Source organism: Anopheles funestus, chromosome 2RL (assembly GCF_943734845.2).
Source record: "Anopheles funestus chromosome 2RL, idAnoFuneDA-416_04, whole genome shotgun sequence".
NCBI lineage: Eukaryota > Metazoa > Arthropoda > Insecta > Diptera > Culicidae > Anopheles > Anopheles funestus.
Genome location: NC_064598.1, coordinates 97,254,537 through 97,277,307, shown reverse-complemented (window position 1 = coordinate 97,277,307; position 22,771 = coordinate 97,254,537). Strand labels below are relative to the sequence as shown.

General features: G+C 45.2%; 8 protein-coding genes across 10 annotated transcripts; 4 read left to right on the top strand and 4 right to left on the bottom strand.

Annotated features, from left to right (window-relative positions):
* Positions 1-714: 714 nt before the first annotated feature.
* LOC125763434 (lipoma-preferred partner homolog) lies at positions 715-3,846 on the bottom strand. The gene is made up of 2 exons (XM_049426638.1): positions 3,759-3,846; positions 715-3,678 (listed from the first exon to the last, which is right to left on the bottom strand). The coding sequence occupies exon 2, from the start codon at positions 3,442-3,444 to the stop codon at positions 1,594-1,596; it is 1,851 nt and encodes a 616-aa protein (XP_049282595.1). The 5' UTR covers positions 3,445-3,678; positions 3,759-3,846; the 3' UTR covers positions 715-1,593.
* Positions 3,847-3,855: 9 nt separating this feature from the next.
* Positions 3,856-4,716, top strand: LOC125763593 (rRNA-processing protein FCF1 homolog). Its single transcript, XM_049426930.1, has 2 exons — positions 3,856-3,972; positions 4,031-4,716. Exons 1-2 carry the CDS (start codon positions 3,970-3,972, stop codon positions 4,643-4,645), a joined length of 618 nt encoding a protein of 205 aa, XP_049282887.1. The 5' UTR covers positions 3,856-3,969; the 3' UTR covers positions 4,646-4,716.
* LOC125763457 (T-complex protein 1 subunit delta) lies at positions 4,661-7,231 on the bottom strand. The gene is made up of 4 exons (XM_049426675.1): positions 6,981-7,231; positions 6,495-6,547; positions 5,829-6,428; positions 4,661-5,763 (listed from the first exon to the last, which is right to left on the bottom strand). Exons 1-4 carry the CDS (start codon positions 7,084-7,086, stop codon positions 4,921-4,923), a joined length of 1,602 nt encoding a protein of 533 aa, XP_049282632.1. The 5' UTR covers positions 7,087-7,231; the 3' UTR covers positions 4,661-4,920.
* A 248-nt stretch (positions 7,232-7,479) lies between these two features.
* On the top strand, positions 7,480-8,833 carry LOC125763511 (U5 small nuclear ribonucleoprotein 40 kDa protein). Its single transcript, XM_049426776.1, has 3 exons — positions 7,480-7,690; positions 7,761-7,890; positions 7,969-8,833. The coding sequence occupies exons 1-3, from the start codon at positions 7,574-7,576 to the stop codon at positions 8,772-8,774; spliced, it is 1,053 nt and encodes a 350-aa protein (XP_049282733.1). The 5' UTR covers positions 7,480-7,573; the 3' UTR covers positions 8,775-8,833.
* Positions 8,834-10,226, bottom strand: LOC125763557 (ubiquitin thioesterase otubain-like). The gene is made up of 2 exons (XM_049426854.1): positions 9,874-10,226; positions 8,834-9,805 (listed from the first exon to the last, which is right to left on the bottom strand). The coding sequence occupies exons 1-2, from the start codon at positions 9,979-9,981 to the stop codon at positions 9,083-9,085; spliced, it is 831 nt and encodes a 276-aa protein (XP_049282811.1). The 5' UTR covers positions 9,982-10,226; the 3' UTR covers positions 8,834-9,082.
* Positions 10,227-11,274: 1,048 nt separating this feature from the next.
* LOC125763596 (60S ribosomal protein L9) lies at positions 11,275-12,513 on the top strand. Of its 2 annotated transcripts, none has more exons than XM_049426934.1 (3): positions 11,275-11,366; positions 11,775-12,026; positions 12,113-12,513. In XM_049426934.1, the coding sequence occupies exons 2-3, from the start codon at positions 11,786-11,788 to the stop codon at positions 12,442-12,444; spliced, it is 573 nt and encodes a 190-aa protein (XP_049282891.1). In that variant the 5' UTR covers positions 11,275-11,366; positions 11,775-11,785; the 3' UTR covers positions 12,445-12,513. The 2 variants fall into 2 exon arrangements, with proteins under 2 accessions (XP_049282891.1, XP_049282892.1); XM_049426935.1 differs by lacking the exon at positions 11,275-11,366 and adding an exon at positions 11,406-11,424.
* Positions 12,514-14,703: 2,190 nt separating this feature from the next.
* On the top strand, positions 14,704-19,209 carry LOC125763395 (protein aubergine). 2 transcript variants are annotated; one of them, XM_049426551.1, is made up of 6 exons: positions 14,704-14,972; positions 15,059-15,310; positions 15,372-16,483; positions 16,567-16,770; positions 16,858-17,799; positions 18,209-19,209. In XM_049426551.1, exons 2-6 carry the CDS (start codon positions 15,155-15,157, stop codon positions 18,471-18,473), a joined length of 2,679 nt encoding a protein of 892 aa, XP_049282508.1. In that variant the 5' UTR covers positions 14,704-14,972; positions 15,059-15,154; the 3' UTR covers positions 18,474-19,209. The 2 variants fall into 2 exon arrangements, with proteins under 2 accessions (XP_049282508.1, XP_049282507.1); XM_049426550.1 differs by having other exon boundaries at positions 14,705-14,972; positions 15,145-15,310.
* LOC125763520 (malate dehydrogenase, cytoplasmic) lies at positions 18,898-22,108 on the bottom strand. The gene is made up of 3 exons (XM_049426786.1): positions 21,852-22,108; positions 20,129-20,494; positions 18,898-20,052 (listed from the first exon to the last, which is right to left on the bottom strand). Exons 1-3 carry the CDS (start codon positions 21,852-21,854, stop codon positions 19,417-19,419), a joined length of 1,005 nt encoding a protein of 334 aa, XP_049282743.1. The 5' UTR covers positions 21,855-22,108; the 3' UTR covers positions 18,898-19,416.
* Between the last annotated feature and the right edge of the window lie 663 nt (positions 22,109-22,771).

The window sequence follows — 22,771 nt, the reverse complement described above, 5'->3', positions numbered from 1 at the left end:
CGTGCTCAATTTAAATATGGAGGCGTTCTGTTGAATTCTCCCCTGTTTTTTCCGAATAAAAGTCATAGTAGGCATTGCTAAGCATTCAAAAAACAAAAAACCCACGTGCATCCAACCGTTAAATTGCCTTTTGTGTGTGGCATTATGTTCCATTTTAGGGGAAGTTATGTTTGTGTTTTATGGTTTTTAATCGTTAACATAAACGATTAGCACCTTTAATTTGTACAATAAAGTAAGCGTTTGACACGCAGCAAAAAAGGTGTGATAAAAGGTATTGTAGATTAATTTCCTCTACTCGCCGATATGCTAATTGTACGTCTGCGACAATAGGGGTAAAAGTTTGTTTAAACAACCCCTCGCGCAATGTAAATTGGACCGGATGACGATAGCAAAACAACCCTTAATACCGTGCACGATCACCTTACCATCAGCGAGATAGTATATGGTGACATGTGTGTAACATTGCCGTTTATACTAGAATCAGGTGAATGCAATTAGCGCCGTAATAACAACCGTGATTCACATTCCTTGACTCATCATATCATCATATCATCTGGTCAATAGAAAACCCTCGTACGCAAACGACACTCGTATGACAAATGCCATTTTGTGAAGCGGAAATTAATCATCCGCAACACACTTCTTTAGTGCGCAACCAACTCAAATTCTGTGTTGATGTGATGATGTCATCAGGGTTTCATCAGACTATTTGAATTATTTTTTGCCACAGTGTTTATTAAAGCGACAGAAATGCAATATCAACATCATTGTTGCCCTTTTAGACTATTACTTTTTTATGCGACGATGTAACTATCGGTCTGAACTTCAGCACACGCATACAAGAGAGTGACACGAACTGTTTTACGCAAATGTGTGTAGTTGCAACACGCAACGCTTTTTCCTTTGCTACTGACGAATAAATGCATATCTGGACAACAATCCTAGGTCGCAGGAATGGTTAGTTTAAAAGAGTAGTAGAAACACTAGTACTATGCACGGTTAATCCTGTCAACATTGAACCGTTGCTGTCTACAATTACTGATCACGCATAGGGTTTTTTTTGTTTTGTTGTCGTTATTTTATCCCGTAACCCTCCTCCTCCTAGCTAGTTTCGCTACTTCCTGGTAATGAGAATGGTGGTTAAACTTGGTTAAGAAAACAACAGCAACGTCTAGAACCATCTAGTTCCTAATGGACAGCGAAACGGGGTCCTATATATATATATATATCGCACTATATATAATAAAAGCTATAAATACGAGATACGAGAAACAGTGGAATGCATTCAAAAAGTGTGTGGAATGTGTGGAAAGATCATGAACCAGTCGATGATGATGCTTTGTGCTAATTCAATTCGTTTGGTGTGTGTGTGTGTGTGTACACACCAAAAATTTGACTAAAACTTCTTCTCGCCTTTTTTGTTTTGTTTTCGTTGCATCTGTTTTACGCATCGGCTTAATTTTGTGGCTTAACTATCTCTACTTAGCCCTGCTTAAGTACAAAGAGTTTGTTTTGTTGTTGTTTTTGCGATGCGACGAGTTCTTCGGTTTTTGCGCGAAGCCGCACTAGCGTGAAAGTGGTGTGAAATCTGTTCTACAGCTCGGTCGTCATATGGCTGGTGAGGGTTTGCACCCGTTTGGCGTTACAGCTCTTGCAGAGTATGTGATCGTCGAGCGGATAGCAACCGCGCCCTTCCGCTTCGGACGACAGCACCAACCCGCAGTCCTCGCACTTGTAGCAGTTGATGTGGAAGCTGCGATCGAGCGCCACCACGCGCACCGTTTCGTCCTCACCCGGACCGGGCATAATCGGCAGCTTGCAGACGCAGCAGCGGGGCGCAAACTTTTTGTGGAAATCATCGATACAGTGTATCTGGTTCGTGGCGTCCACCGTGAACGGGATGCCGTCCAGCGATTTGCCACAGACGATGCACGTGAAGCACTGCGGATGGTACGGTTTGCCCGTGGCACGGAGAATACGCTCCAGGATCGGCTTCAAGCAGACGGAACACTTTTCCAGCGTGTTCAAATAGTCCTCCTTACAGTACGGTTTCCCGTCCAGTCCGTAGAACGGTTTGCCCTGCAAATTGATCTGACACTGGTGGCACGTAAAGCAAGCGATGTGATAAATCTTGTCCATCGCGGTACAGCCCGTCTTTTCGCCGACGACACGCTCGCCACACTTTACGCACGTGCCGAACGATTCCTGGTCCTGTATCGATTGTACCAGCAGATCCGTGAGCGTGTCCACTTCGGCACCCTTGGACATCGTGTTACCGCCATGGCCCCGGTGCTGTTGCTGCGAGGCGCTCGTTATGATGCTATCATTCGGACTGTTGATACCGTGCGAGTTGACGTACGGCGCGTACAGCGAGTAGTTCGATCGTCCCGACATCTGACTCGGAGGGCGTGGATTGATCGGTTCGTAGATCGACTCGTACGTGGTCGACCCTTGCGAACTCATGCCGTACGTACCGTACAGTGACTGATGGTGCATGTTGTTGGCGTAAATTTGACTTCCCGGAGCCATATTACTGTATGTCTGGCCTCCCGGTGCACCGACACCTCCAGCACCGGGACCCACCAACGTGTACGTGGGTTGCGATTGACGACCCATATGTGGCAGATCGGTAGCTCGCCTTAGCTCGCTGTACGACGAGCTGACCGGACTCGGCGGTGGTGGGAATTCATCATCGTTATCCTCCAAGTTGAGTGCATTCAAAGTCAGCTGGAGTGGCATGTCCTGTGGCGGCGGCGGTGGCAATTCTTCCGATATTTGTCGCTGAGGAAACGGTTTCGATGGGTTCGTGTTGTGCATTATGTTGCTATAGATCAGTCCTTCATTGTTTTTTCCTCCCTGATGTCCGGGATGTGGCGCTCCGGGAAGATTCGAGTACGTTGCGTCCGATGCGTAACTGCCTGCGTACGATGCTGGTTGTGTATTTTCGTACACCGTGTTACTATGCTCCGGGCCTTGGCCCTGGAGTGACTTGGAGCGGTTCGCTTCCAGCGTACGTTTGTGATGTTCCAGCGCTTCTTTGACGTGCTGTAACTCGAGGGCATCATCAAGGGTGACCTTACGCGCCCCCAGCTTACCGCCACGGGCAGTGTTTGTCGCTCCGTTCGTAGCGTTCGTTACGTTTGTGTAAGCATGCTCGTCAAGGTTGGTGGCTTGGCCTTCGAGCAGTGTGGAGAACGATGGTTCACAGTACTGCTTCACGTTTGAGCTTTTCGGGACCTGAGGAGGAACTTGTTGCTGGCCATTTTTGCGCGGTTTTGGCGGCACGGCTGGCCCATTTTTCCGCCCAATCATCACCATTCCCGGTATTCCTGCCCCATTGGGTGGACAGTCCGGAAGACCGGTGCTGTGGTACGGTCTTTGTTGTCCATTCGATTGTCGCAGCACGGAGTTGTATGCAGGAAATTGTTCCTTCAAGTCTTCCATCTTCACCTTTTAGCCTGCTTGTAGAGCTTTAACTGCGAATATCACCTATTTTGCACTACGTGCCGCACCCCAAACTTTTTTTCCGAAGAACAAACTGTGCACTTTAGGGGTTGTTTGCTAGTTCGTGCACGAAAGGGATCCACTGCCTATCGACAAACGCTTACAGACGTGTGTGACCTCAGCTGATGATTAATGGCACTTCCGCACACGCAGATAAAGCGCTCGGCTGGACGGCTACGAAGAAAGAAAATGTTTAGCAAAGTTTTTTGTCTGTATTTATCAATAAATGTAATTTGCTTTCTTTATTTTTTTACCTCTGCGTCAAGTGCCAAAATGACACCTGATGTATGCACCAAGGTGACTAGAGGCTGGTGGTTTTTATAGCACCCGGGCTGGCGGTGAAATGACAGCAACAAATGTCACAACAAACACATGTTTTGGATTGTGGCTACAGCGCGTTCCGGAGCTCATCACCCCTCGATTGGACTACATTTCTCATTTTTTGGCTAACTGAAAGAGAAAATCATGGTATAACCACTTGTTTTAATTGCTTACCTGAATTGATTCACTTGAAACTTGTTTTCAGGCTAACAAAAATCAGCTGAAGAGATTGCAACAGCAACGTTCGGCGCTGCTGCGACGGATGATCAAATCTACCGATGCCCGGCTAAAACCTGCGGACCGTTCCGCAGCGAAACAGAAGAAAAAACGCGACAGTGATGAGCCAAAACTGGTCGAACGACCCCAAGGCAATTCGGCAATGTTCTTCCAATACAACACACAACTCGGCCCACCGTACCACGTACTGGTCGACACGAACTTCGTGAATTTCAGCATCAAAAACAAGCTTGATATCATCAAAACCATGATGGACTGTCTGTACGCGAAGTGTATACCGTACATTACGGACTGTGTGGTGGCTGAGTTGGAGAAGCTTGGACAAAAGTACAAATTAGCTCTCCGCATCATAAAAGATCCACGTTTTGAGCGGTTGCACTGTATGCACAGGGGTACATACGCCGATGACTGTCTTGTGCAGCGAGTTACTCAGCACAAATGCTACATAGTGGCTACCAACGATAAGGATCTGAAACGCCGCATTCGTAAAATTCCTGGTGTGCCGATCATGAACGTGGCTGTAAACCGCTACGTTATCGAACGAATGCCAGACGCTTTCGAGCCTATGGCGTCAAAGAAATAATCCACACCACGATGGTTACTTTAAGGTTTTGTTTATTAAGAGAAGATGCGAATACGAACATTACAAACAAACGATTAATGTGTGGGTGTGTTTTTTAATGATTCCGAATCGTATCCGAAAGGAAAGTGTTCTGCAAGGCGACTTAAGAAGCGTGTATAGGAAGGTGCACATAAATGCGTGTTGGGTGAGTTAAGAATGAACGCATTCGTGGGTTAGTGATGCGGTTATGTGACCGCGCCCTGACGAGTAACTGATAAATACGGAGCTGCTTCTGCTTATTGCATGGTATTCACGATGTCATCTATCTTCAGGATCGAACGCACCGTCTCGGATGCGAGCGTTATCGACGAGATGGACACCAGCAGTGGCTGTACGACGTTCTCCGCCAGGATGTCTGTAATCGCACCCTTGCGCACGTTAATTCCTGCATTCTTCTCACCCTGTGCGTGACGATTACGCAGCTCTGTAACGGTAGCTATCGGGTTCAGTCCAGCATTTTCGGCTAACGTAGAAGGAATTACTTCAAGTGCGTTCGCAAATCCGCGGAAACAGTACGCATCGACACCCTGTAGCGTTTGAGCGTAAGCTGCCAGTTGTAGAGCCATTTCAATCTCGGGAGCTCCTCCACCAGCGATAAGGGCACGCTTCTTCACCAAACAACGCACCACACACAACGCATCGTGGAGGGAACGGTCCGCTTCCTCCAGGACCAGCTTGTTCGATCCACGTACAACGATCGACACGGTTTGTCCCATATTCTGAATACCGGTCACTTTCACGAACTTTGTCGAACCACTGGCCACTTCTTCGACCAAATCCGCGTTCACCATGTTCTCGGCGACGAAATGATCCAGGGAGGCGATCGGTCGACAATGAAGCGTTTTGCAGACAAACTCAACGTCTTCACGTTCAATATCCTTAACGACCATGACCTTGATTTTGTCCAGGAAATGTTGGGCCAGATCCGAAACCGCGTCACGGAGGATTGATTTCTGTACCAGCAGTACGTTACAGCCTGACTTTTTGATTTGCTTGACAATGTTCAGGATATAGGCTCGTTCCTCCTTCAACACTCGATCCATCGCAGCATAATCGGACACAATCACGCTATGATCCATCTAAAAGATGTGGACAAAAGATGATAAGTTGTTTGTGCCTGATGCCTGATCCAATGGGTACTTACATCTGTTTTCGGTGCAGATATGCAGAACTGAATCAAACCAATCTTTGCCTTTTCGACACGCTTTGGCCCATTCATACCCGAAGAGCGTTGTGTGAACACAAGCCCATCGATAAGCTCCGTATCCTCGATAGTGCCACCAAGGCTGCGGATGATTTTTATGTTCTTCAAGTCTACCGACGCTTGGGCGTGTGATTCAGTTACTTTTAATACGGCATCAACTGCAATCGGGGCCAACATGCTGCTGTGCTGCGAGACCACCTTTGAGTTCAGCGAGGTCGATGCACTCTTGATCAGCGATTCACGATCGTTCAGTTCCACCGGGCGGGACATTTCGGTCAGAATCTCCACCGCCTTAGCGGAACAACGTTGAAACGCTTCCGAGATAGCTGTCGGATGGATTCCCATCTGCAGCAGCTTTTCAACCGCCTCCAGCAAAGCGCCGGCCACGACGACAACCGATGTGGTACCGTCTCCAGCCTCCACGTCTTGTGCACGAGACAGTTCCACCAACATCTTGGCGGCTGGATGAATGACGTTCATCTGTTTCAGGATCGTAGCTCCATCGTTGGTGATGGTAACTTCACCATTCGATGCTTGAATCTGTAATGAATTTAAAACGATTCAATTAAAACAATCTCGTACAACAGTCTTTCTCGTATTACTCACCATCTTGTCCATGCCACGCGGTCCCAAGCTGGTGCGGATAGCATCGGAAACGGCTGCAAAAGTTATAAACATAAATGAACCCGGCGTATGACATACGAAGGAACGTATCATATGACTCACAACATTGAGGTTATGTTGTCAGAAAACAGTAAAATAGTCGAAGCAAACATTGGGTAACCAACAATGGCTTCATATTTAGGAAAAGAACTATTGTTTGCCGCTGAGCATCCATAATTTTAGTAAAAATGGTTTATGAATAGAATTTGGCTGATAAATTACTTCGATTTGATGCAGTGAACATGCATAGCACAAGCGAAGAAAGCAAATGTTCTCGAACGATTGCCCAAAAACAAGTTTATTTACTCCATTTCCATAACATTCGAATGGGTTTCTTTAGCTCATATTACACAAAAGCAAAGCACGTGAGCCTTTTCCATACTTCGGCATAGTCCCATTGCTTATTCCACAGATTCCAATTACACCCACCTTTGGCAGCATTGATGTTGCTCAGACGGATGTCAGCCGGTTTGCTTTTATCCTTGTAAGCCTGTCCCTGCGGTTTCATCGCGGTCATTCCCGGTTTCACAACCATCTTCGTGCAGTTAATTTCCTGTTTTTTGGCCAATTAAAACACTAAACGCAAGAATTCAGCGATTAATTCACTGATTAAAGTGCACTGCTACACCGACTTGATTCACCAAACGCGTGTGGAACAAAATCTTCGTTTCATTCCCATCGTGTTCCTACAAACAGTCGGCTGTCATCCAACAGTCGCTGGCACAGTGTCATTTTCAATCGTTTATGGGAAATAAACAGACCTAAATTAACAATTTAGCTATTTAATTTAATTTTTAATTAACAATATTTAAAAGCAAATTTCGAATAAAACATAAAATAGGAGAAAAATTTAAATATTTGTCCGGCAAATTTAATTCAGTGGGGAGCTCTTTTTATAGCACACCAAATGTCATTTAATTGAATGTCACAACAAACCAGAGACGCTGTTTGGCCGGAAAACGTAGTGAAAACATTCTTTTCTATTTGCTGAAAATTTAGAAATTTAAGCTGAAATAACCAACATGAATGCCGCTGCAATAAAACGTCCATCAGACGCGTTAGTTCCGGTAGCAAATGCGAAGAAATCTCGCACAGATATCGTAGCGTACACGGCCAAAGACAAACAACTTCTCGAACAGGTACAATTGATCGTCCGGATTCGGTGGTTTCAATCAAATGGTATTCTAATCTATGTTTTTCCTTTCACAGAATGTTGAGCGTACATCCGGATTATTGGGACCGATTATGCTACTGGAGGGTCATGGTGGGGAGATATTTTCCACCGAATTTCATCCGGAAGGAGAACATTTACTGTCGACGGGGTTTGATCGACAAATTTGTAAGTATCACACAAAAAACAACCAGAACATTAATTTTCGACAACAGTATTAAAATGGATTGTTTCTTTGTTTATCAGTTCTTTGGAAAGTGTACGACGAGTGCGAAAATGTTGGTGTACTGAGTGGCCATTCGGGAGCAGTAATGGAAGCACATTTTTCTCCGGATGGTTCCAACATTTATACGTGCGCCACAGACAAAGTGGTTGGCGTGTGGGACGTACCAACGTGCACTCGCATACGCAAACTGAAGGGCCATACACACTTCGTAAACAGTTGCTGTGGTGCACGCCGTGGGCCGACACTAATCGTTTCCGGTTCGGATGATTCGTCGATCAAAATATGGGATGCACGAAAAAGACACGTCGTGAGCACGTTCGATAACACATACCAAGTGACTGCGGTATGTTTCAACGACACAGCCGAACAGGTCATCTCAGGAGGGATCGATAATGAGATTAAGGTGTGGGATATACGCAAAAAGGAGATTGTATATCGACTGCGTGGCCACACGGACACGGTGACTGGTCTTTCGCTGTCGCCCGATGGCTCGTACGTGCTTAGCAACTCCATGGACAACACATTGCGCATCTGGGACATTCGTCCTTATGTACCCGGCGAGCGGTGTGTAAAGGTGTTCACAGGCCATCAGCACAACTTTGAGAAGAACTTGCTCAGATGTGGCTGGTCGCCGGATGGATTGAAGATTAGCGCAGGTTCGGCAGATAGATTCGTGTACATATGGGACACAACATCGCGTCGCATTCTGTACAAATTGCCAGGACATAATGGTAGCGTTAATGATATCGACTTTCACCCTACGGAACCGATCATCGTGTCAGGATCGAGCGATAAAACATTGTATCTCGGTGAGATAGAAGCTTAATTAGACACACAAACACACTGTCGTTTAAATAAATACGAAGCATTTTTCTCACTGAAAAATTGATCAGGAGTTGTGGTTTGATTTATTACGATTCTTCCGTACATTGTATTTATATTGAGTAGCTTGCTAGTATCGACGAAGTGTAGTATAGTACTGAATGATCCAAGGTTGGCTTGCAGGAAACAAAGAGACATCATAGTAGACACGTTTCGTTGGTATGGTTGGTATGCATCCATGCAGCAGGATATTTATACGCCTTAAATTATGCACCGAACTACCGGCACCAGGCATCCTAGGTTGCGCATACCTTACGCCTGCTGACTGTTGGGGTACAAAATATCGTAATGTCCCGGACGGTACAACAGATAGACGTTCGGTTTGAAGCCATCCGGAAAATCGTGAGCAATCACCTGATCACCGTCGCCCCGATCCATATACTCGACCCGCACACCGGCATCCAGTGCGGAGCAGATAGCGATGATGTGAATGTGATCCGATTCCTTGTACATGGGCTCCACCTCCTGGTGGCAAAACTCCACAATCGTGATGTTACCGTCGATGAAGTTCTGATAAAAGTCGGCCTTCTCCTGCAGATGGCTCGAGGTAATCAATCGCAGATACACGACGACATAATCCGAGTAGCCCTGCTCGTTGAACAGCTTGTGCAGCTCGCTGAGGGCAGTAGCGATGTCATCGCCTTCCGGCTTCACCTTGTTAATCACCTCCATAAACGTTTCATAAAAGTCTTCGATCGTAAACGGTGGAAAGCCGGCCTCCGTTAACCGTTCCCGGGATTTGGATGCATATTCATAGAACTTTTGAAATTCGTCCTTGTTTCGCACCAAATATTCCAGGTAAGCGTAAGCAAATGCTCGGAAAAAGCAGTTCCCATCTGGACGGCTGCGCCGAATCGCTCGGTACTTGGAGGAGAGATCTTTAATTTTTGATATGTAGACAGGATCGTCCAGGTACTCCTGGTTGAGACTGGAGATCGGCTGCGACTCACTGACTAGCGGATTGGAATGAGCAATCTAAAACGGAGGTAGTAGAAACATGAGAAATTGTCTCACCAAGGACAGCAGTGTCGGGCGTCACATACCTCTTGTTCGATTTCGCGCTGTTGTTTTATAATCAGCTCATCCTGATTTTCTTCTGACTTTGCATTTTTGCTGCCGCTGCTGCTGCTGCTGCTCTCCGAGTTGCTCATGGCGTGTAAAGCCAGTGGGGAATCTACCCCTTTGTTTGCACTGTTCGCCTACAAAGTTCCTACTGCGAAATGATCGCAGCGCTAGGACGAGTTAATCTACGACCAGTAGAGAACCAGCAATTACACGTATAATGCCAGACAATTACACAGATAACAAACTTGCACAAATATTTCAGGCTTCAAGCGGCGGACATTTTACCAACAAATACACAGGCCCGCAAAATGGTTGTACAAGAGGTTGGTTGACAGCGAACTTGACAGCGACGGACCGGTTCGGCCATGACGGCTGTTTGCCGGATTTGACCGAGATATCCCCAACGTTTTTCGAATATTCCACATAAATCAGATTTTTTCCTTTTTCAATCACATTTTACATTACATTTTACATGATTGATTTTCGTACAATTTTTACTGGTCACTTCTTTAGAAGCGCTCAATTTGATCAAACACAAGTTGTTCTCTTAACACATAACATCTATTGCATGCGTTTATGTATGTCTTGTTAGCTCATTGATATTAGCTGTCTTTCAACTAAAGAGAAAGTAGTTGTATCTTAACAGCTCTCCTCAAGTTATTCACTAGATACTGTATTCCCAAAGATAGTCAATGCTTTTTAAATGTAGCTGGTGGAAGATCCTTAGTCAGCAGATCTGCAGGTTGATCTCCATTAGGCTTGAATCGTACGCTGAATTTGTTACATTGTACCAAGTTTTACTTCAGTAGTGTTCAGCTTCTTTGACGGCGTGTCCGAAGCAGCTGTAGCAATTGCTGATTGATTATCTTTAAGTGCCGACAATATCTTTAGCAAGAAAAATTGTCCGCAAATACCCATTCGTGCAAATTCATTTTGCAACGCCTTCCAAATGCCCAACGCAAATCGATTCTGTTTTACAAATTCCAGTTGGTAATCCGATATATTTTTGATCCGAACTGCTCTGCAATGAATATCCCACATTCTTAATTCCGCAAACCCCTTTCACCTGCTTAACCTCTGCAGATTCAGAGTCAATCTCGCGGAAATCTTTAACTTCTTCCGGCGTCATATGAATGCATGGTAGAAATCCTGTCTTCTCCAAATGGACTTCCAACCGGAAGCTCCAGTTGGCAAACATTCGTTCCGTTTTTAGCTCATTGATATTAGCTGTCTTTCAAGCAAGGAGAATAGTTGCAATTTAACAAATATTATGCTCTAAAAGCAATATAAAATTAATAAAAGCAAGACGATGGGAATCGGGAGCGTCTTTTTCAAAAAGTTTGCGTTTCCGAAACGCACACTTTGACACAACCAAAATGACCGCCACAGGAAAACAAGCAAACGTCACCGCAGCGCAGGGTTGAAGACAGAACGAACTGTCATGTTCTTTTCCGGTTTGATTCTCTAACGTGTAAGTAGTGTTATTGCCGTGTCGGTTGTTTCTTTTTAGAAAATATCGTGTTAAATAGGTAAACAGGAACGGAAAACATCGCTGAAACGAAACAGGCACTTGTTGGCTACGGAGTGAAGGCAGAAATGTGAACCGTTTCCACGAACAGACGACCCTCTCAGCTGATCAAAAATCGGTATACACAAACGAACGCGATAGACGGAGTCACCGCGCAACGGTGACGAGCGGCGAGGCGTATCTGTCAGACCAGGTCTACCGGAGTTCCCGATCGTGGGGTTGTGTGCTGAAACGTTCCAACGCCTGTAGTGTTTGGTTTCAGCGATGATGCCGGATAATGTTACCATTACGATGTTTGTGCATGCATTCATTTCCGATCGCTAATTTGTTTGTGGATGTGTTTCGTTGCAGATTAGCTTACAATGAGAACCATCAACTCTAACCAGTCGGTGATCATCCCGAAGGGTGTATCCCTGAAAGTGCGTGCCCGTGTTGTGACGGTGAACGGGCCGCGCGGGCAGCTCATCAAGAACTTCCGCCATCTCCCCATCGACGTCTACAAGGTGCACCGCAAGAAGGTGACGGTGGAAAAGTGGTTTGGTTCCAAGAAAGAACTAGCCGCTGTCCGCACCGTTTGCTCGCACATCGAGAACATGATTAAGGGTATGTTGTGTATGAAGTGGACTGTACAGCACACGTAGTGGCAACGTTTAATTAATGTGGGCTGGGTTCATTCGGTCTGATTGCAGGTGTCACCAAGGGATTCCAGTACAAGATGCGTGCTGTACATGCCCATTTCCCGATCAACTGTGTGATCAGTGAGAACAACTCGTTGGTGGAAATCCGTAACTTCCTGGGTGAGAAGCACATCCGCCGCGTGAAGATGCAGTCCGGTGTGACTGTGGTGAACTCCTCCAAGCAGAAGGACGAGCTGATCCTAGAAGGTAACGACATCGAAGCGGTTTCGCTGTCCGCTGCCCTTATCCAACAGTCGACGACTGTCCACAACAAGGATATTCGTAAGTTCTTGGACGGTCTGTACGTTTCCGAGAAGACCACAGTGGTACAGGACGAGGAATAAGTTGTAACATTGTTGTAAGCATACGGAATGAAGCAGAAAACAAAGCGTGGTGTAAACGATGGAAACTAATTGTACCGTGTTTGTGTGTGTTTTTTCTTATTCTGTTTACGTTAAGTTGTTTGATCGAAAGTTGGTGGTGTGGAAAGTGGTTACGGTAAGGAAGATTCGTATCTAGTTGATAATGTTTATTAAATTCAGTTCATACGTAGCATTTGAACATTTGATGTATACTTGCTTGGCCTCAAATATCAACTACACCGTCCGGGGTCTGTAAACAACGTCGAGAGTCCAACGCTAAAATAAACGCAGCTGTTCAACAATATAAATTTTGAGCTGATTATTGAATTTCATGCTTCATGGTTTGTGCAATCAAATGCAATGGTACTTTAGGAATGAGCGATATTTAAAAAATTTCAATTGCTATGCGAAGAATAATTGGGGCGAGTTGAATGGAACATACGTTCATTCATTAATATTCGTCTCATTTTTTGAGATAATCATTTATCTATTAATATAGGATGAACCCCGACAACATTATCTACATAACGTAGCAATGATCATTTGAACGCGCATTCTGTACAAAAGCCTGATTGTGATTGCTATCCCTTTAATTTCCATTCGAAATTCGTGGCATGATTCCACTGAAAAGGACAAATATTAACAATGAACCGAAATTTAACGGTTGTAACTTTGCTTCTAGTCATCATTCATTATTCTTTTATGGCACTACAACCTCAACAGGTCCTGGCCTGCCTGGCTTTTGTATTAAGCCGTAGCATGATAGTAAGGTCTCCATACGGGGGTTTAGTCCTGATAGGATTTGATTCCCTGTCCTTTCGTGTAGAGAGCGGTGCCGCTACCATCTCCCTCACCGGGTCGCTCCCATCCGCCGCATTCGCCTACTTAGGTAGGCCATATAGTTCGTATGGAAATTTTCTAGTCCTTGAATTCATGATAAATTTTCATTGTAACGTATAAAATGCTTTGCCAGAACAACCTCAGAACAGTTAGGAGTAAAACATATATCAAGAAACATATAAACAGCAGTAATATTTGCAAAGTTCTGTACAGAATGCACCTACTTACTCCACGAATAAATTCGTCATGTTTTTTCGCATTTACATGTTCGATTGGAGAGCGACAAAGCATGACTTTGAAGTGGTCTGAGCTTCAAATTGTACTGTTAGAATGAATAAAATTAATAGAAACTGAATTTTAACAATTCTAACTGAATATCATTAGTTAGATATGGAAAATTAACAAATGGTTCTTAAATGAAAATTTCAAATGAATTTGATATTAGGTATGGCCAGTTGTGCAATAGAACAACATAAATAGAACAATACAAACAATCATTTAAAATTTATGGTATACCCTTCGATTTCGTATGATTTGCTAAACGAAAGTTATATCAGATTGTTGTTGCGGGAACAGATCCGGGATGCGAGCTCCGCCGCCGTCCACGCGAAGTCCAGTAACTCCGGAAACTCTGGCAAGTTTCCATTTAGACTGGAATTAGGCGTTAGGCTTTTTCCTGGATTAACCAGGATTAGTTCCTAACGATGGACACGGTGTTTGAACTGTTGGCATATTTTCTGTAATAGGAGGCGATCGATTGTTTCTTGCTGTTTTACTGAATGATCAATATAAGTCTCTATTCTTGGATTGCCGATCGAATTGCCACTCAGAAAAGATTCGTAGACTTGCAAATTCGGTTACAAGTAAAGTTTATTAACAAATTTTCCTGCTTATATACTAAACAATGCATGATTGTGATATTGAATAATGCTATTGCGTTGTTCCAATCATCACTTTAATCCTACATCCATCGCCAGCGGTTTGTTTTGTCGCTACATCCTGTCTTGTCTCAAGTGTATTTTAGGTTTTATTGGTTCCAATGATTACATTTTATCATTACGTACAGCATCTACTGGTGATGCATGTGCATTTCGCGTCTAATCTTTTTCCGTGGCGCTTGTGAGTCGGTTTTCGCAAGTTTCCTTTCCTTGGCATTCGTGCGAATCACTCAACGCATGATTTTATTATTAAGCCTTATCGTTGGTGTCGCCGGAAAGACCTTTCTAAAAAATATTTTGGTCTATCCCTAAAAGGAGCCCATGCGATAAGTTACAATGTTAAGCGTTGATAACACAGATGAAAATGCATAAATTTTCCCGGGCATGCGGACATTGACGCTAGGGTAAAAACATTATTGATATCAGCCGACTGTGTCACCCTGTACAGCACGATGCGCGCATTTAGTTAGGTGATATTTTTCACTGGGCTTATTTGACAATTGGCACGCGGCTTCGGGGAAAAATGCTAGGCGGCAGAAAATACTGCAATTGGACGCTGTTTTAAGCATAGTTAATTTTCCGGTGTATGTTCAATCGAAACTTACCCGCAGCGGTGTGAAGTGTTTATCGTAAGGAAAATAGAAACTAGAATATAGCGCGTGGTGCGGAATAAGTTGTAATAGCAAACTGTACGAAATAGAGCTTCGTTGAAAAGGCGAAGAATTGCGGCAGGTAAGAATAGTGCGGCGGTGTTATTGTACACAGTTCGTACACCACATGAGTACGGCTTACAATTTGGAAATTGCTGTCGTTAGCAGTTTCCGTATGAAATTCGATGCTGTCTGCTTGAGGTGATGGTTTTGCCAACGTATTAATAAGAAGCATTGTGTGCTTGGCTTAACAGGCCGCTAAATATGGCGGACGGGAGACGAGATCCACCGCCGTATGGGCGGGATCGAGTACGCGGTTCGATAGGATCTAACTCACCGTACGAGGCTGGTCGTGGTGGTGGTCATCCGCCCTCCCGAGGAGGTTATCCACCCCAGGGGGCAACATATCATACGCAAGAGGTAAGCTTTTTTCCATTAATGTCAGTTCAGCGTTTAACAAGGGTTGTGTTTGTGTTTTTAGCGGCGCCCGGCATGGCGCAATCCATCTCCCGGTCCAAGCGATGGGCCACCGGGACCAAGCACTTCCGCTGCTGTATCAACGCCGGCATTCAGTACAAACGTTCACGAACCACCACCCCAACCAGCGGCAAGTACCAGTGGTTTGCCATTGAGCCGCCAACATCGACCAAGCGGCCGGGGACGCCGTCCGCTAGCAGATACACTGCGTACCCGTGGACCCGATGCACCTTCCAAACATGGCACCACCGGACAGCCGTTGTTGCTACAATCGAACTACTTCAAGCTGCTGAAGCGCGTCGAATGGACACTGTACCACTATCAGGTAGAATTTGTCCCCCCGTGTCCCAGTCCACGGCTGACGCAGTCGCTCGTTAACGAACACAAAAAGCTTCTGGGCGGCTTTGTGTTTGACGGCATTCAACTCTTTACTGCCTGTAAATTGTCCAGCGATGAGCTAGTGTTGCACTCGCAGCACGACCGCACCGGGGATAAGTACGAACTGCACATTCAACGTGTCGCCGTCGTGGACATGACGGACGAAACTGGCCTCCAAGTGTTGAATCTAATCCTTCGTCGCGCCATGAATGGGTTGAATCTGCAGCTGGTCGGTCGCAATCTATATGATGCGGCTGCCAAGATTCCGATCCGTGAGTACCACATCGAACTATGGCCCGGCTATATGACAAGCATCCGGCAGCACGAAAACGACGTGCTGGTGTGTTGCGAAATTGCTCACAAAACGATGCGCATGCAAACGTGTTACGATATTTTGCGCGAATGTCAGCGGCATGATCGTAACTTCAAGGATGCGTTTAGACGGGCCGTCCTCGGATGCGTGGTGCTGACCGGTTACAACAACAAAACGTACACCATCCACGATGTGACGTTCGAAACGACACCGGAAAGCACGTTCGATACGAAAAATGGCAAGATTTCGTTCCTGGATTACTATAAAAACAAATACAATCTGCGCATTCGTGACGCATACCAGCCTATGTTGCTTTCACGCGCGAAAAAGAAGGACACACGATCGGGCGACAGCGAACTGATGGCACTCGTTCCAGAGCTTTGCCAAATGACTGGTCTTACGGATTCCATGCGTTCGGATTTCAAGTAATGTTTTTAGCCCTGCAATCGTACTATTATTGGAATGGGAATTAACCTTGTTTTTTGCGTTACTTCTTTCACGTCACTAGAATGATGCGAGCGATGGCAGACCACACGCGTTTGAATCCGGATCGACGTATCGAGCGCTTGGAAACGTTCAATCGACGCCTGCAAACCTCACCCGAAAGCCAGGAAGTGTTGAAAGTTTGGCAGATGGAACTCGACCGTCGTCTCGTCGAGCTACCCGGACGATTGCTTCCACAAGAGATGATATTCTTTTCCACTACCTCAAAGTATGTGCGCGAAAAGCTTTTTGAAACACTCAAAACAACGTTATTAATTGCTCTGTTGGTTTTCATTTCATTTTTCCTCTTTTGTAGTGGTGTACAGGCAGGCGAGAACGCCGACTGGACAGCACACTTCCGCGACAATCCAATGTTTGCGACGGTGCGGCTGAGTCGCTGGTATCTTGTTGTGCCTGGCCGGTGTCAGCGTGAAGCGGCCGATTTCCTAAACTGCATGATTACGGCAGCGCGTGGCATGCGGTTCGAAATCAGCAACTGCGAAATGGTCCCGATGCCAGACGACAATCCGGGCACGTACATACGCACATTAGACGCCATCATTAACAAAGACCCGCAGATGATCATGTGCGTTGTGTCGAACAACAAATCCGACCGGTACACCGCCATCAAGAAGAAGTGTTGCGTTGATCGTGCAATCCCGACGCAGGTGATGGTGCAGAAGACGATCACGCCAAAGAGTGGCAACGTGCGCACGTTAATGTCCGTTGCCACGAAGGTGGTCATACAGATGAACTGCAAGCTGGGCGGCGTACCGTGGAAGGTGAAGATTCCGCTGAACGGTTTGATGACGATCGGGTTCGACGTGTGCCACGATTCGAAGGATAAAAGCAAATCGTTCGGTGCGATGGTGGCGACACTCGATCACGATAACCGCGGTACGCCCAAGTTCTTCTCCACCGTAAGCCACCATTCGAATGGGGAGGAAATATCCAACTACTTGCCATTGAACACGGTCAAAGCGCTGAACGAGTATCGGCGTGAGTTTGGTGAGTTACCGAAGCGTATTATCTTCTACCGTGATGGTGTTAGCGATGGGCAGCTGCAGTACATCTACGATCACGAGGTACGCTCGCTGGTAGAGAAGCTAGGCCAAATATACAAATCGGCCGGCATCGAGCAGGAGGTGCTGCTGACATTCTTCATCGTTAACAAGCGCATCAACACGCGATTCTTTGACCATCGGCTTAATCCACGCCCTGGTACGGTGGTCGACAATGTGGTGACGCTTCCTCAACGGTAAGTACTAAAAAAGGACTGCGTCGTTTAAGGGGTTTTGATTAATGTTAAGAGCAGTTTTCATTTCTGTGAAGGACTCTGTCAACATCGCCACTTTGTTTATAGTTTTCATTTTGTAATGCATTTTAATTAGGTAAAAATGAAACAAAGAATCTTTTCTATAGATCTCAAGAACAGTTTAAAAAAGGCGATATTTTGAAGATCTTTTTGTTTACATTTCCTTTGGATCTTCGTTTAAAACGTAACCAAAATGAAATTCATATCCACAGAAATGAAATGACGAGTCGTATGTAGAAATAATCCTTTACAGAAATGAAAAATGTTCTTGTTGTAAATTCGTGTAAATGCCATGCTTTCGATTTCGAGATAATTACTAACATTTTCCGGTGTTATTTTTTTTTTCAAACAGTACCGATTTCTACCTCGTGTCACAGTCGGTAAAACAAGGCACCGTTTCGCCTACTGCGTACAACGTCATCTACGACACGTCCGGGTTGAAGATTGACCATCTGCAGATGCTGTCGTACAAACAGTGCCACCTCTACTATAATTGGTCCGGTACAACCCGCGTACCGGCCGTGTGCCAGTACGCGCACAAACTTTCTTTTCTAGTAGGCCAATACCTGCACCAGTCGCCTAGCAATATGCTTGAAAAAAAATTATACTTCCTGTAGCGAGAAGGTCATTTTCTCATCCAAATGCGAATGGATGGTTTCTTTCTTTTGCTTTCCATTTTTACCTTTGTCATCAACACATTCAACCTGCAAATTACTTTTTGTATGCGAAGAAATAGCGCATACTAGTATGAACTCATGCAAAATGGTATATTAATTTGCGTTAACGAACGTATTTTGCTATTTTTTTTTACATGTCGAAAACAAATCTTATTGCAATGGAACTATTATGTTAAGAATCAAAAATGTGTAGCACATGTACAGAAGAAATGTTGTGAGACAGCTCGATAGAATAAAATCGAATAACGAAGAAAGATAGTTAGAATTAGTTTCTTTGCTCAACGACCCTGTCCCCGCGAGAAGGGGAAATGGGAAAAGGACACTAGAAGCAATCGTGCAAAATGAGAAATACTCTTAAGAGAGATGTATTAACGAATTACGATATATTTTTTTTCGCTTCTTGAATTGTTTTCTTACCTTTATTTTTTGTTTTCCTTTATCGTTTAACAATTGCTTTTTATTGGCGCAAAATGTAGTGTATATTTTCCTAAATTGTTGCAAACTCTTTCTTTCTAATGCTACTGATGGACAGCTAATAGGCCAACCTACCATTTAATAGAAGCAACTCTTTTATATCAGGTGTACGGGGTGCCGGGTGCATAATGTCCCCGATTAACGAGTACTGTAAAACAAAATTTCGAACAATGAAGAAACCCTGCTGGAACTGAAAATCAAACCCTATGGTGCTTCTTTAGTTCTCTCTTTCATCTGTCTTGTTCGTTCTACTTGATACAACAAAAAGAAAAAAAACGGAAAGAAGGTAAAGAACAATTGAACTCTACACACGTGCGTTGTACGTTCCGCTGTCTCGGTTTCTGCGTCATGCGTGATATCAGTGATAGCAGGTGTTCGCGTACAAAATTTTGCTTTACAGTTTAACTAGTCAATCCGCAGCGCACACCGCCATCGCTTCCTCCTTCTCCTCGAGCAGCTCCTTCGCCGTCACGTCCAGCTTGCTGCGCGTGAACTCATCCACCGACAAACCCTGCACGATCTTCCACTGCCGGTTTTGGATCTGGACCGGGAACGAAAACACAATATCCTTCGGCGCTCCGTAGCTTCCGTCGGAAATGACACCCATCGACACGTACTCGCCGTCGCGCGTTCCCGCGAACCAGTCGCGCATGTGGTCGCTGGCCGCCTTCGCAGCGGACATCGCGGATGACATCTTGCGTGCGGCAATCACAGCTGCACCACGCTTCTGTACCGTTTCCAGGAACTGTTGCTTCAGAAACTCATCGTCGGCAACCGCTTCCGGCACGGTCTTGACGGTACCGTTCACCTCCACCGAAGCATTCCGTGCGTCCGGGACTTGCGTGGCCGAATGGTTGCCCCAGATGATGACGTTCTTCACCTTCATGATGCGCACACCGAGCCGGCCGGCAATCTGGGCCTGGGCACGATTCTGATCCAACCGCGTCATGGCGGTAAAGTTTTCCTTGGGGATAGATGGCGCATAGTGCGAGCAGACGAGTGCATTCGTGTTGGCCGGATTTCCCACCACAAGTACTTTCACGTCCTAAAAAAAAAGAAACCGGCAAATGAAGATCAAACGTACGTGGATGGCGGGATTATGATAGTTCTTTCACACGTACCTTCTTGGCGAACTTGTCCAGAGCTTCGCCCTGCACCTTGAAGATTTTCACGTTCGCCGACAGCAGATCCTTACGCTCCATACCCTGTTTACGGGGCATTGCGCCGACAAGGAAGGCCGCATCAACATCCTTGAAAGCGACAGCTGGATCTGCGGTCGGGACAACGCTGACGAGCAGTGGCAGAGCACAATCATCCAGCTCCATCACGACACCCTCCAGCACGCCCATCATCGGTGGAATGTCCAGTAAATGCAGGATCAGCGGTTGGTTCGGTCCGAATACATCGCCCTTCGCTACCATGTACAGCAGCGAGTAAGCGATCTGGCCAGCGGCTCCAGTAACGACAACACGGATCGGTTCGGCAGACTAGAAAGAGAAGTATATGGAGCACCGGAGGATTAGAAAGTGGAGACTAAAGAAATAGACAGGGTGTTATAGTAAATAAGCTTTAGAATGGAACCTCTCCGAACACTTGTGGATCTTCACCGTCGCAGGGCATTATGTTGGGTAATTGTTTATTTATCTGTCATTTTAACACCCAGCCAACTTGATCGTCAAGGTGTAAATTTCGTATTCCAACAGCTTCATCTGTCGTCTATCGCACCTTCTAATTATCGTTTGCCCTTGAACATAAACCAACCGCCCCTTTTCACATTCCGGAAGACAAAAACAACGTAAAATGGTGGTCTTCGTTTATTTGTTTTACCAGAACTAGATTTGTGATTGATTAGCAAACCAGAAGGGGGAAAAATGAATGGAGCGGCATTTCGTAAGCCGTAAAAAATAACAACAATAAATACGACACACAGAGCCGGTGGCGCTGCGAAGCATGCGGCAATTCTATGACGACAATGACAATCGCGGAATGTCGATGATAGCACAGAACGGAGACGGGTGTGCAAGGAGGGCACAAAAAAGTCAAACCAATGACTCTGTGTATTACATAAAGTAATTATTTTCATTCTTTGCATCAATTCAGAAGCAAGCCGGCGTGCTTGGCAGACTCGCATGAGTTTGATAAGTGAATTTTAGAGCGTCTTAATCTTTACCCCAACACCATCAGTACAGGGTGGAAGAGAGAGGAAAGCAGGGAAATGTAAAGAAACAAACAGCTTTCATTATTATCGGAGCAAATGTTGTCGACAGGTCGAGTGTTGTTTCGCTGGCAGAAGGGGCCAAAGGCGACCAAAACGGATCAACGAAATTTGACAGATAATGCCCCACGGAGAAGAAGAATCGGGCAAGGGAGTTGGCATGAACCGCAGGGTGGCATGATTTGCCCCTTTCAGATTGCCGGCTGTGTCTCCATTTGTATGTTTCACCATCGATTAGAACTGACCAACCACGGTTTCTGCCGAAGGTGACCGTGGGCAGGGCTGGATTTACATCCCGTGCGAAGGGAAATTTCCACCACAAGTCACATTTTTTTCTACAACGCAATGGACGGAGTAGTGGATGCATCGTCATCTCGCGAGGAGGCCATGAAGGGTTTCGTTTTTGTCCGTTCTTTTTATTTCCTCCGTTACCATCACTACGCCAACAAACCGGGCTGCTTTCACAAAATATGAGCTCGTTTAGGTCGGTCTGTTCAATTTAATATTTCGATTGTTTTTGCTGTGTGTAAAGAAAAGCGCCATATTTTTCATTTGTCCTTCCTTTTGGCTTATTACATATGGGGCAGTCGTAATACTCGAGGTTGTAATACTACTACGTAGGAGCTTACCATTTTTCTACGATTACAGCAAGTGACTTTTAAAGGGAAATGATAAAATAACAGGCGCACACACACACACACAGACACGTAAACGGAACGGATGGAACAAAACTAATGCCGCAATGAAAGGAACGTCCTTATTGCAGGTGGAAAATATGCACAAAAAAGCAAAAACGATGCGGATTTTTAATCGTAGTAAATGCAGCACACCATCCGCTTGAAGGAACGCGAAATACTTAATTGAGTGTACGGCGAGAAGAGATTTAGTGGTTGGCGGCGCTCTCGTTTTAGTGCGAATTCATGTTCCCCCACCTCTCCGCTCTCTTTCTTTCTCACGCTCTCCATCTCTCTCATGCGTTCCAGTTACAGTGCTGTACACTGAAATGATTACACACGTAGTTAGAATAATTAATTCTTGTGAAAACTATCTAGTTAAGAGTGGGTTGATGTGTTTGAATAACTACCCACCAGTTAAAATGTAAATTTACAAATTAATTCACTGTTAATAAAAACAAACTCTCCCACAATTTGTGTATGCGCCTTTTTGCGTACCCTACTGTAATTTACTCTCTGCTTGTAATGCTCTTTATCTTCGAGAGCAAGAGTAAATATTTTTCACGTCCAATCGATGTAACAATGAAAAAAAAACATTAATTATGAAACAAGGTGGAAACACGGCACGGCATTGTTTGTGTGTACGCAGCATATGTCCATGTAACGATTCGAAATCTAATTGTTCGTACCGTCTCATGTTATCTCCGTCGAAGGTAATAAATTGTTAGCCTCTTTTAACACTCAGCCACATAGTCGGTTGGCCAACATTGTAACAAAAACGAAGAGAGGTCAAAAAGCATAAGCCATTTTCACTCTGTACCGGGCGGATACAATTTCTCGCCATGGGGAACGGAAAACTTGCGGGGGTTTATTTT

Excerpts from the sequence above, each read along its gene's own strand:
- LOC125763511 (XM_049426776.1), top strand. The coding sequence starts at position 7,574 with ATGAATGCCGCTGCAATAAAACGTCCATCAGACGCGTTAGTTCCGGTA. Across the intron at positions 7,691-7,760 it reads ACAAACAACTTCTCGAACAG|AATGTTGAGCGTACATCCGG; the intron begins GTACAATTGATC and ends TTCCTTTCACAG. Across the intron at positions 7,891-7,968 it reads GGGGTTTGATCGACAAATTT|TTCTTTGGAAAGTGTACGAC; the intron begins GTAAGTATCACA and ends TTTGTTTATCAG.
- LOC125763434 (XM_049426638.1), bottom strand. The coding sequence starts at position 3,444 with ATGGAAGACTTGAAGGAACAATTTCCTGCATACAACTCCGTGCTGCGA.
- LOC125763520 (XM_049426786.1), bottom strand. Across the intron at positions 20,053-20,128 it reads TGGACAAGTTCGCCAAGAAG|GACGTGAAAGTACTTGTGGT; the intron begins GTACGTGTGAAA and ends CTTTTTTTTTAG.
- LOC125763557 (XM_049426854.1), bottom strand. The coding sequence starts at position 9,981 with ATGAGCAACTCGGAGAGCAGCAGCAGCAGCAGCGGCAGCAAAAATGCA. Across the intron at positions 9,806-9,873 it reads AGCGCGAAATCGAACAAGAG|ATTGCTCATTCCAATCCGCT; the intron begins GTATGTGACGCC and ends CCTCCGTTTTAG.
- LOC125763457 (XM_049426675.1), bottom strand. The coding sequence starts at position 7,086 with ATGGTTGTGAAACCGGGAATGACCGCGATGAAACCGCAGGGACAGGCT. Across the intron at positions 6,429-6,494 it reads CGCGTGGCATGGACAAGATG|ATTCAAGCATCGAATGGTGA; the intron begins GTGAGTAATACG and ends AATTCATTACAG. Across the intron at positions 5,764-5,828 it reads TATCTGCACCGAAAACAGAT|ATGGATCATAGCGTGATTGT; the intron begins GTAAGTACCCAT and ends CACATCTTTTAG.
- LOC125763596 (XM_049426934.1), top strand. The coding sequence starts at position 11,786 with ATGAGAACCATCAACTCTAACCAGTCGGTGATCATCCCGAAGGGTGTA. Across the intron at positions 12,027-12,112 it reads CATCGAGAACATGATTAAGG|GTGTCACCAAGGGATTCCAG; the intron begins GTATGTTGTGTA and ends GTCTGATTGCAG.
- LOC125763395 (XM_049426551.1), top strand. The coding sequence starts at position 15,155 with ATGGCGGACGGGAGACGAGATCCACCGCCGTATGGGCGGGATCGAGTA. Across the intron at positions 16,484-16,566 it reads TCCATGCGTTCGGATTTCAA|AATGATGCGAGCGATGGCAG; the intron begins GTAATGTTTTTA and ends TCACGTCACTAG. Across the intron at positions 17,800-18,208 it reads GTGGTGACGCTTCCTCAACG|TACCGATTTCTACCTCGTGT; the intron begins GTAAGTACTAAA and ends TTTTTCAAACAG.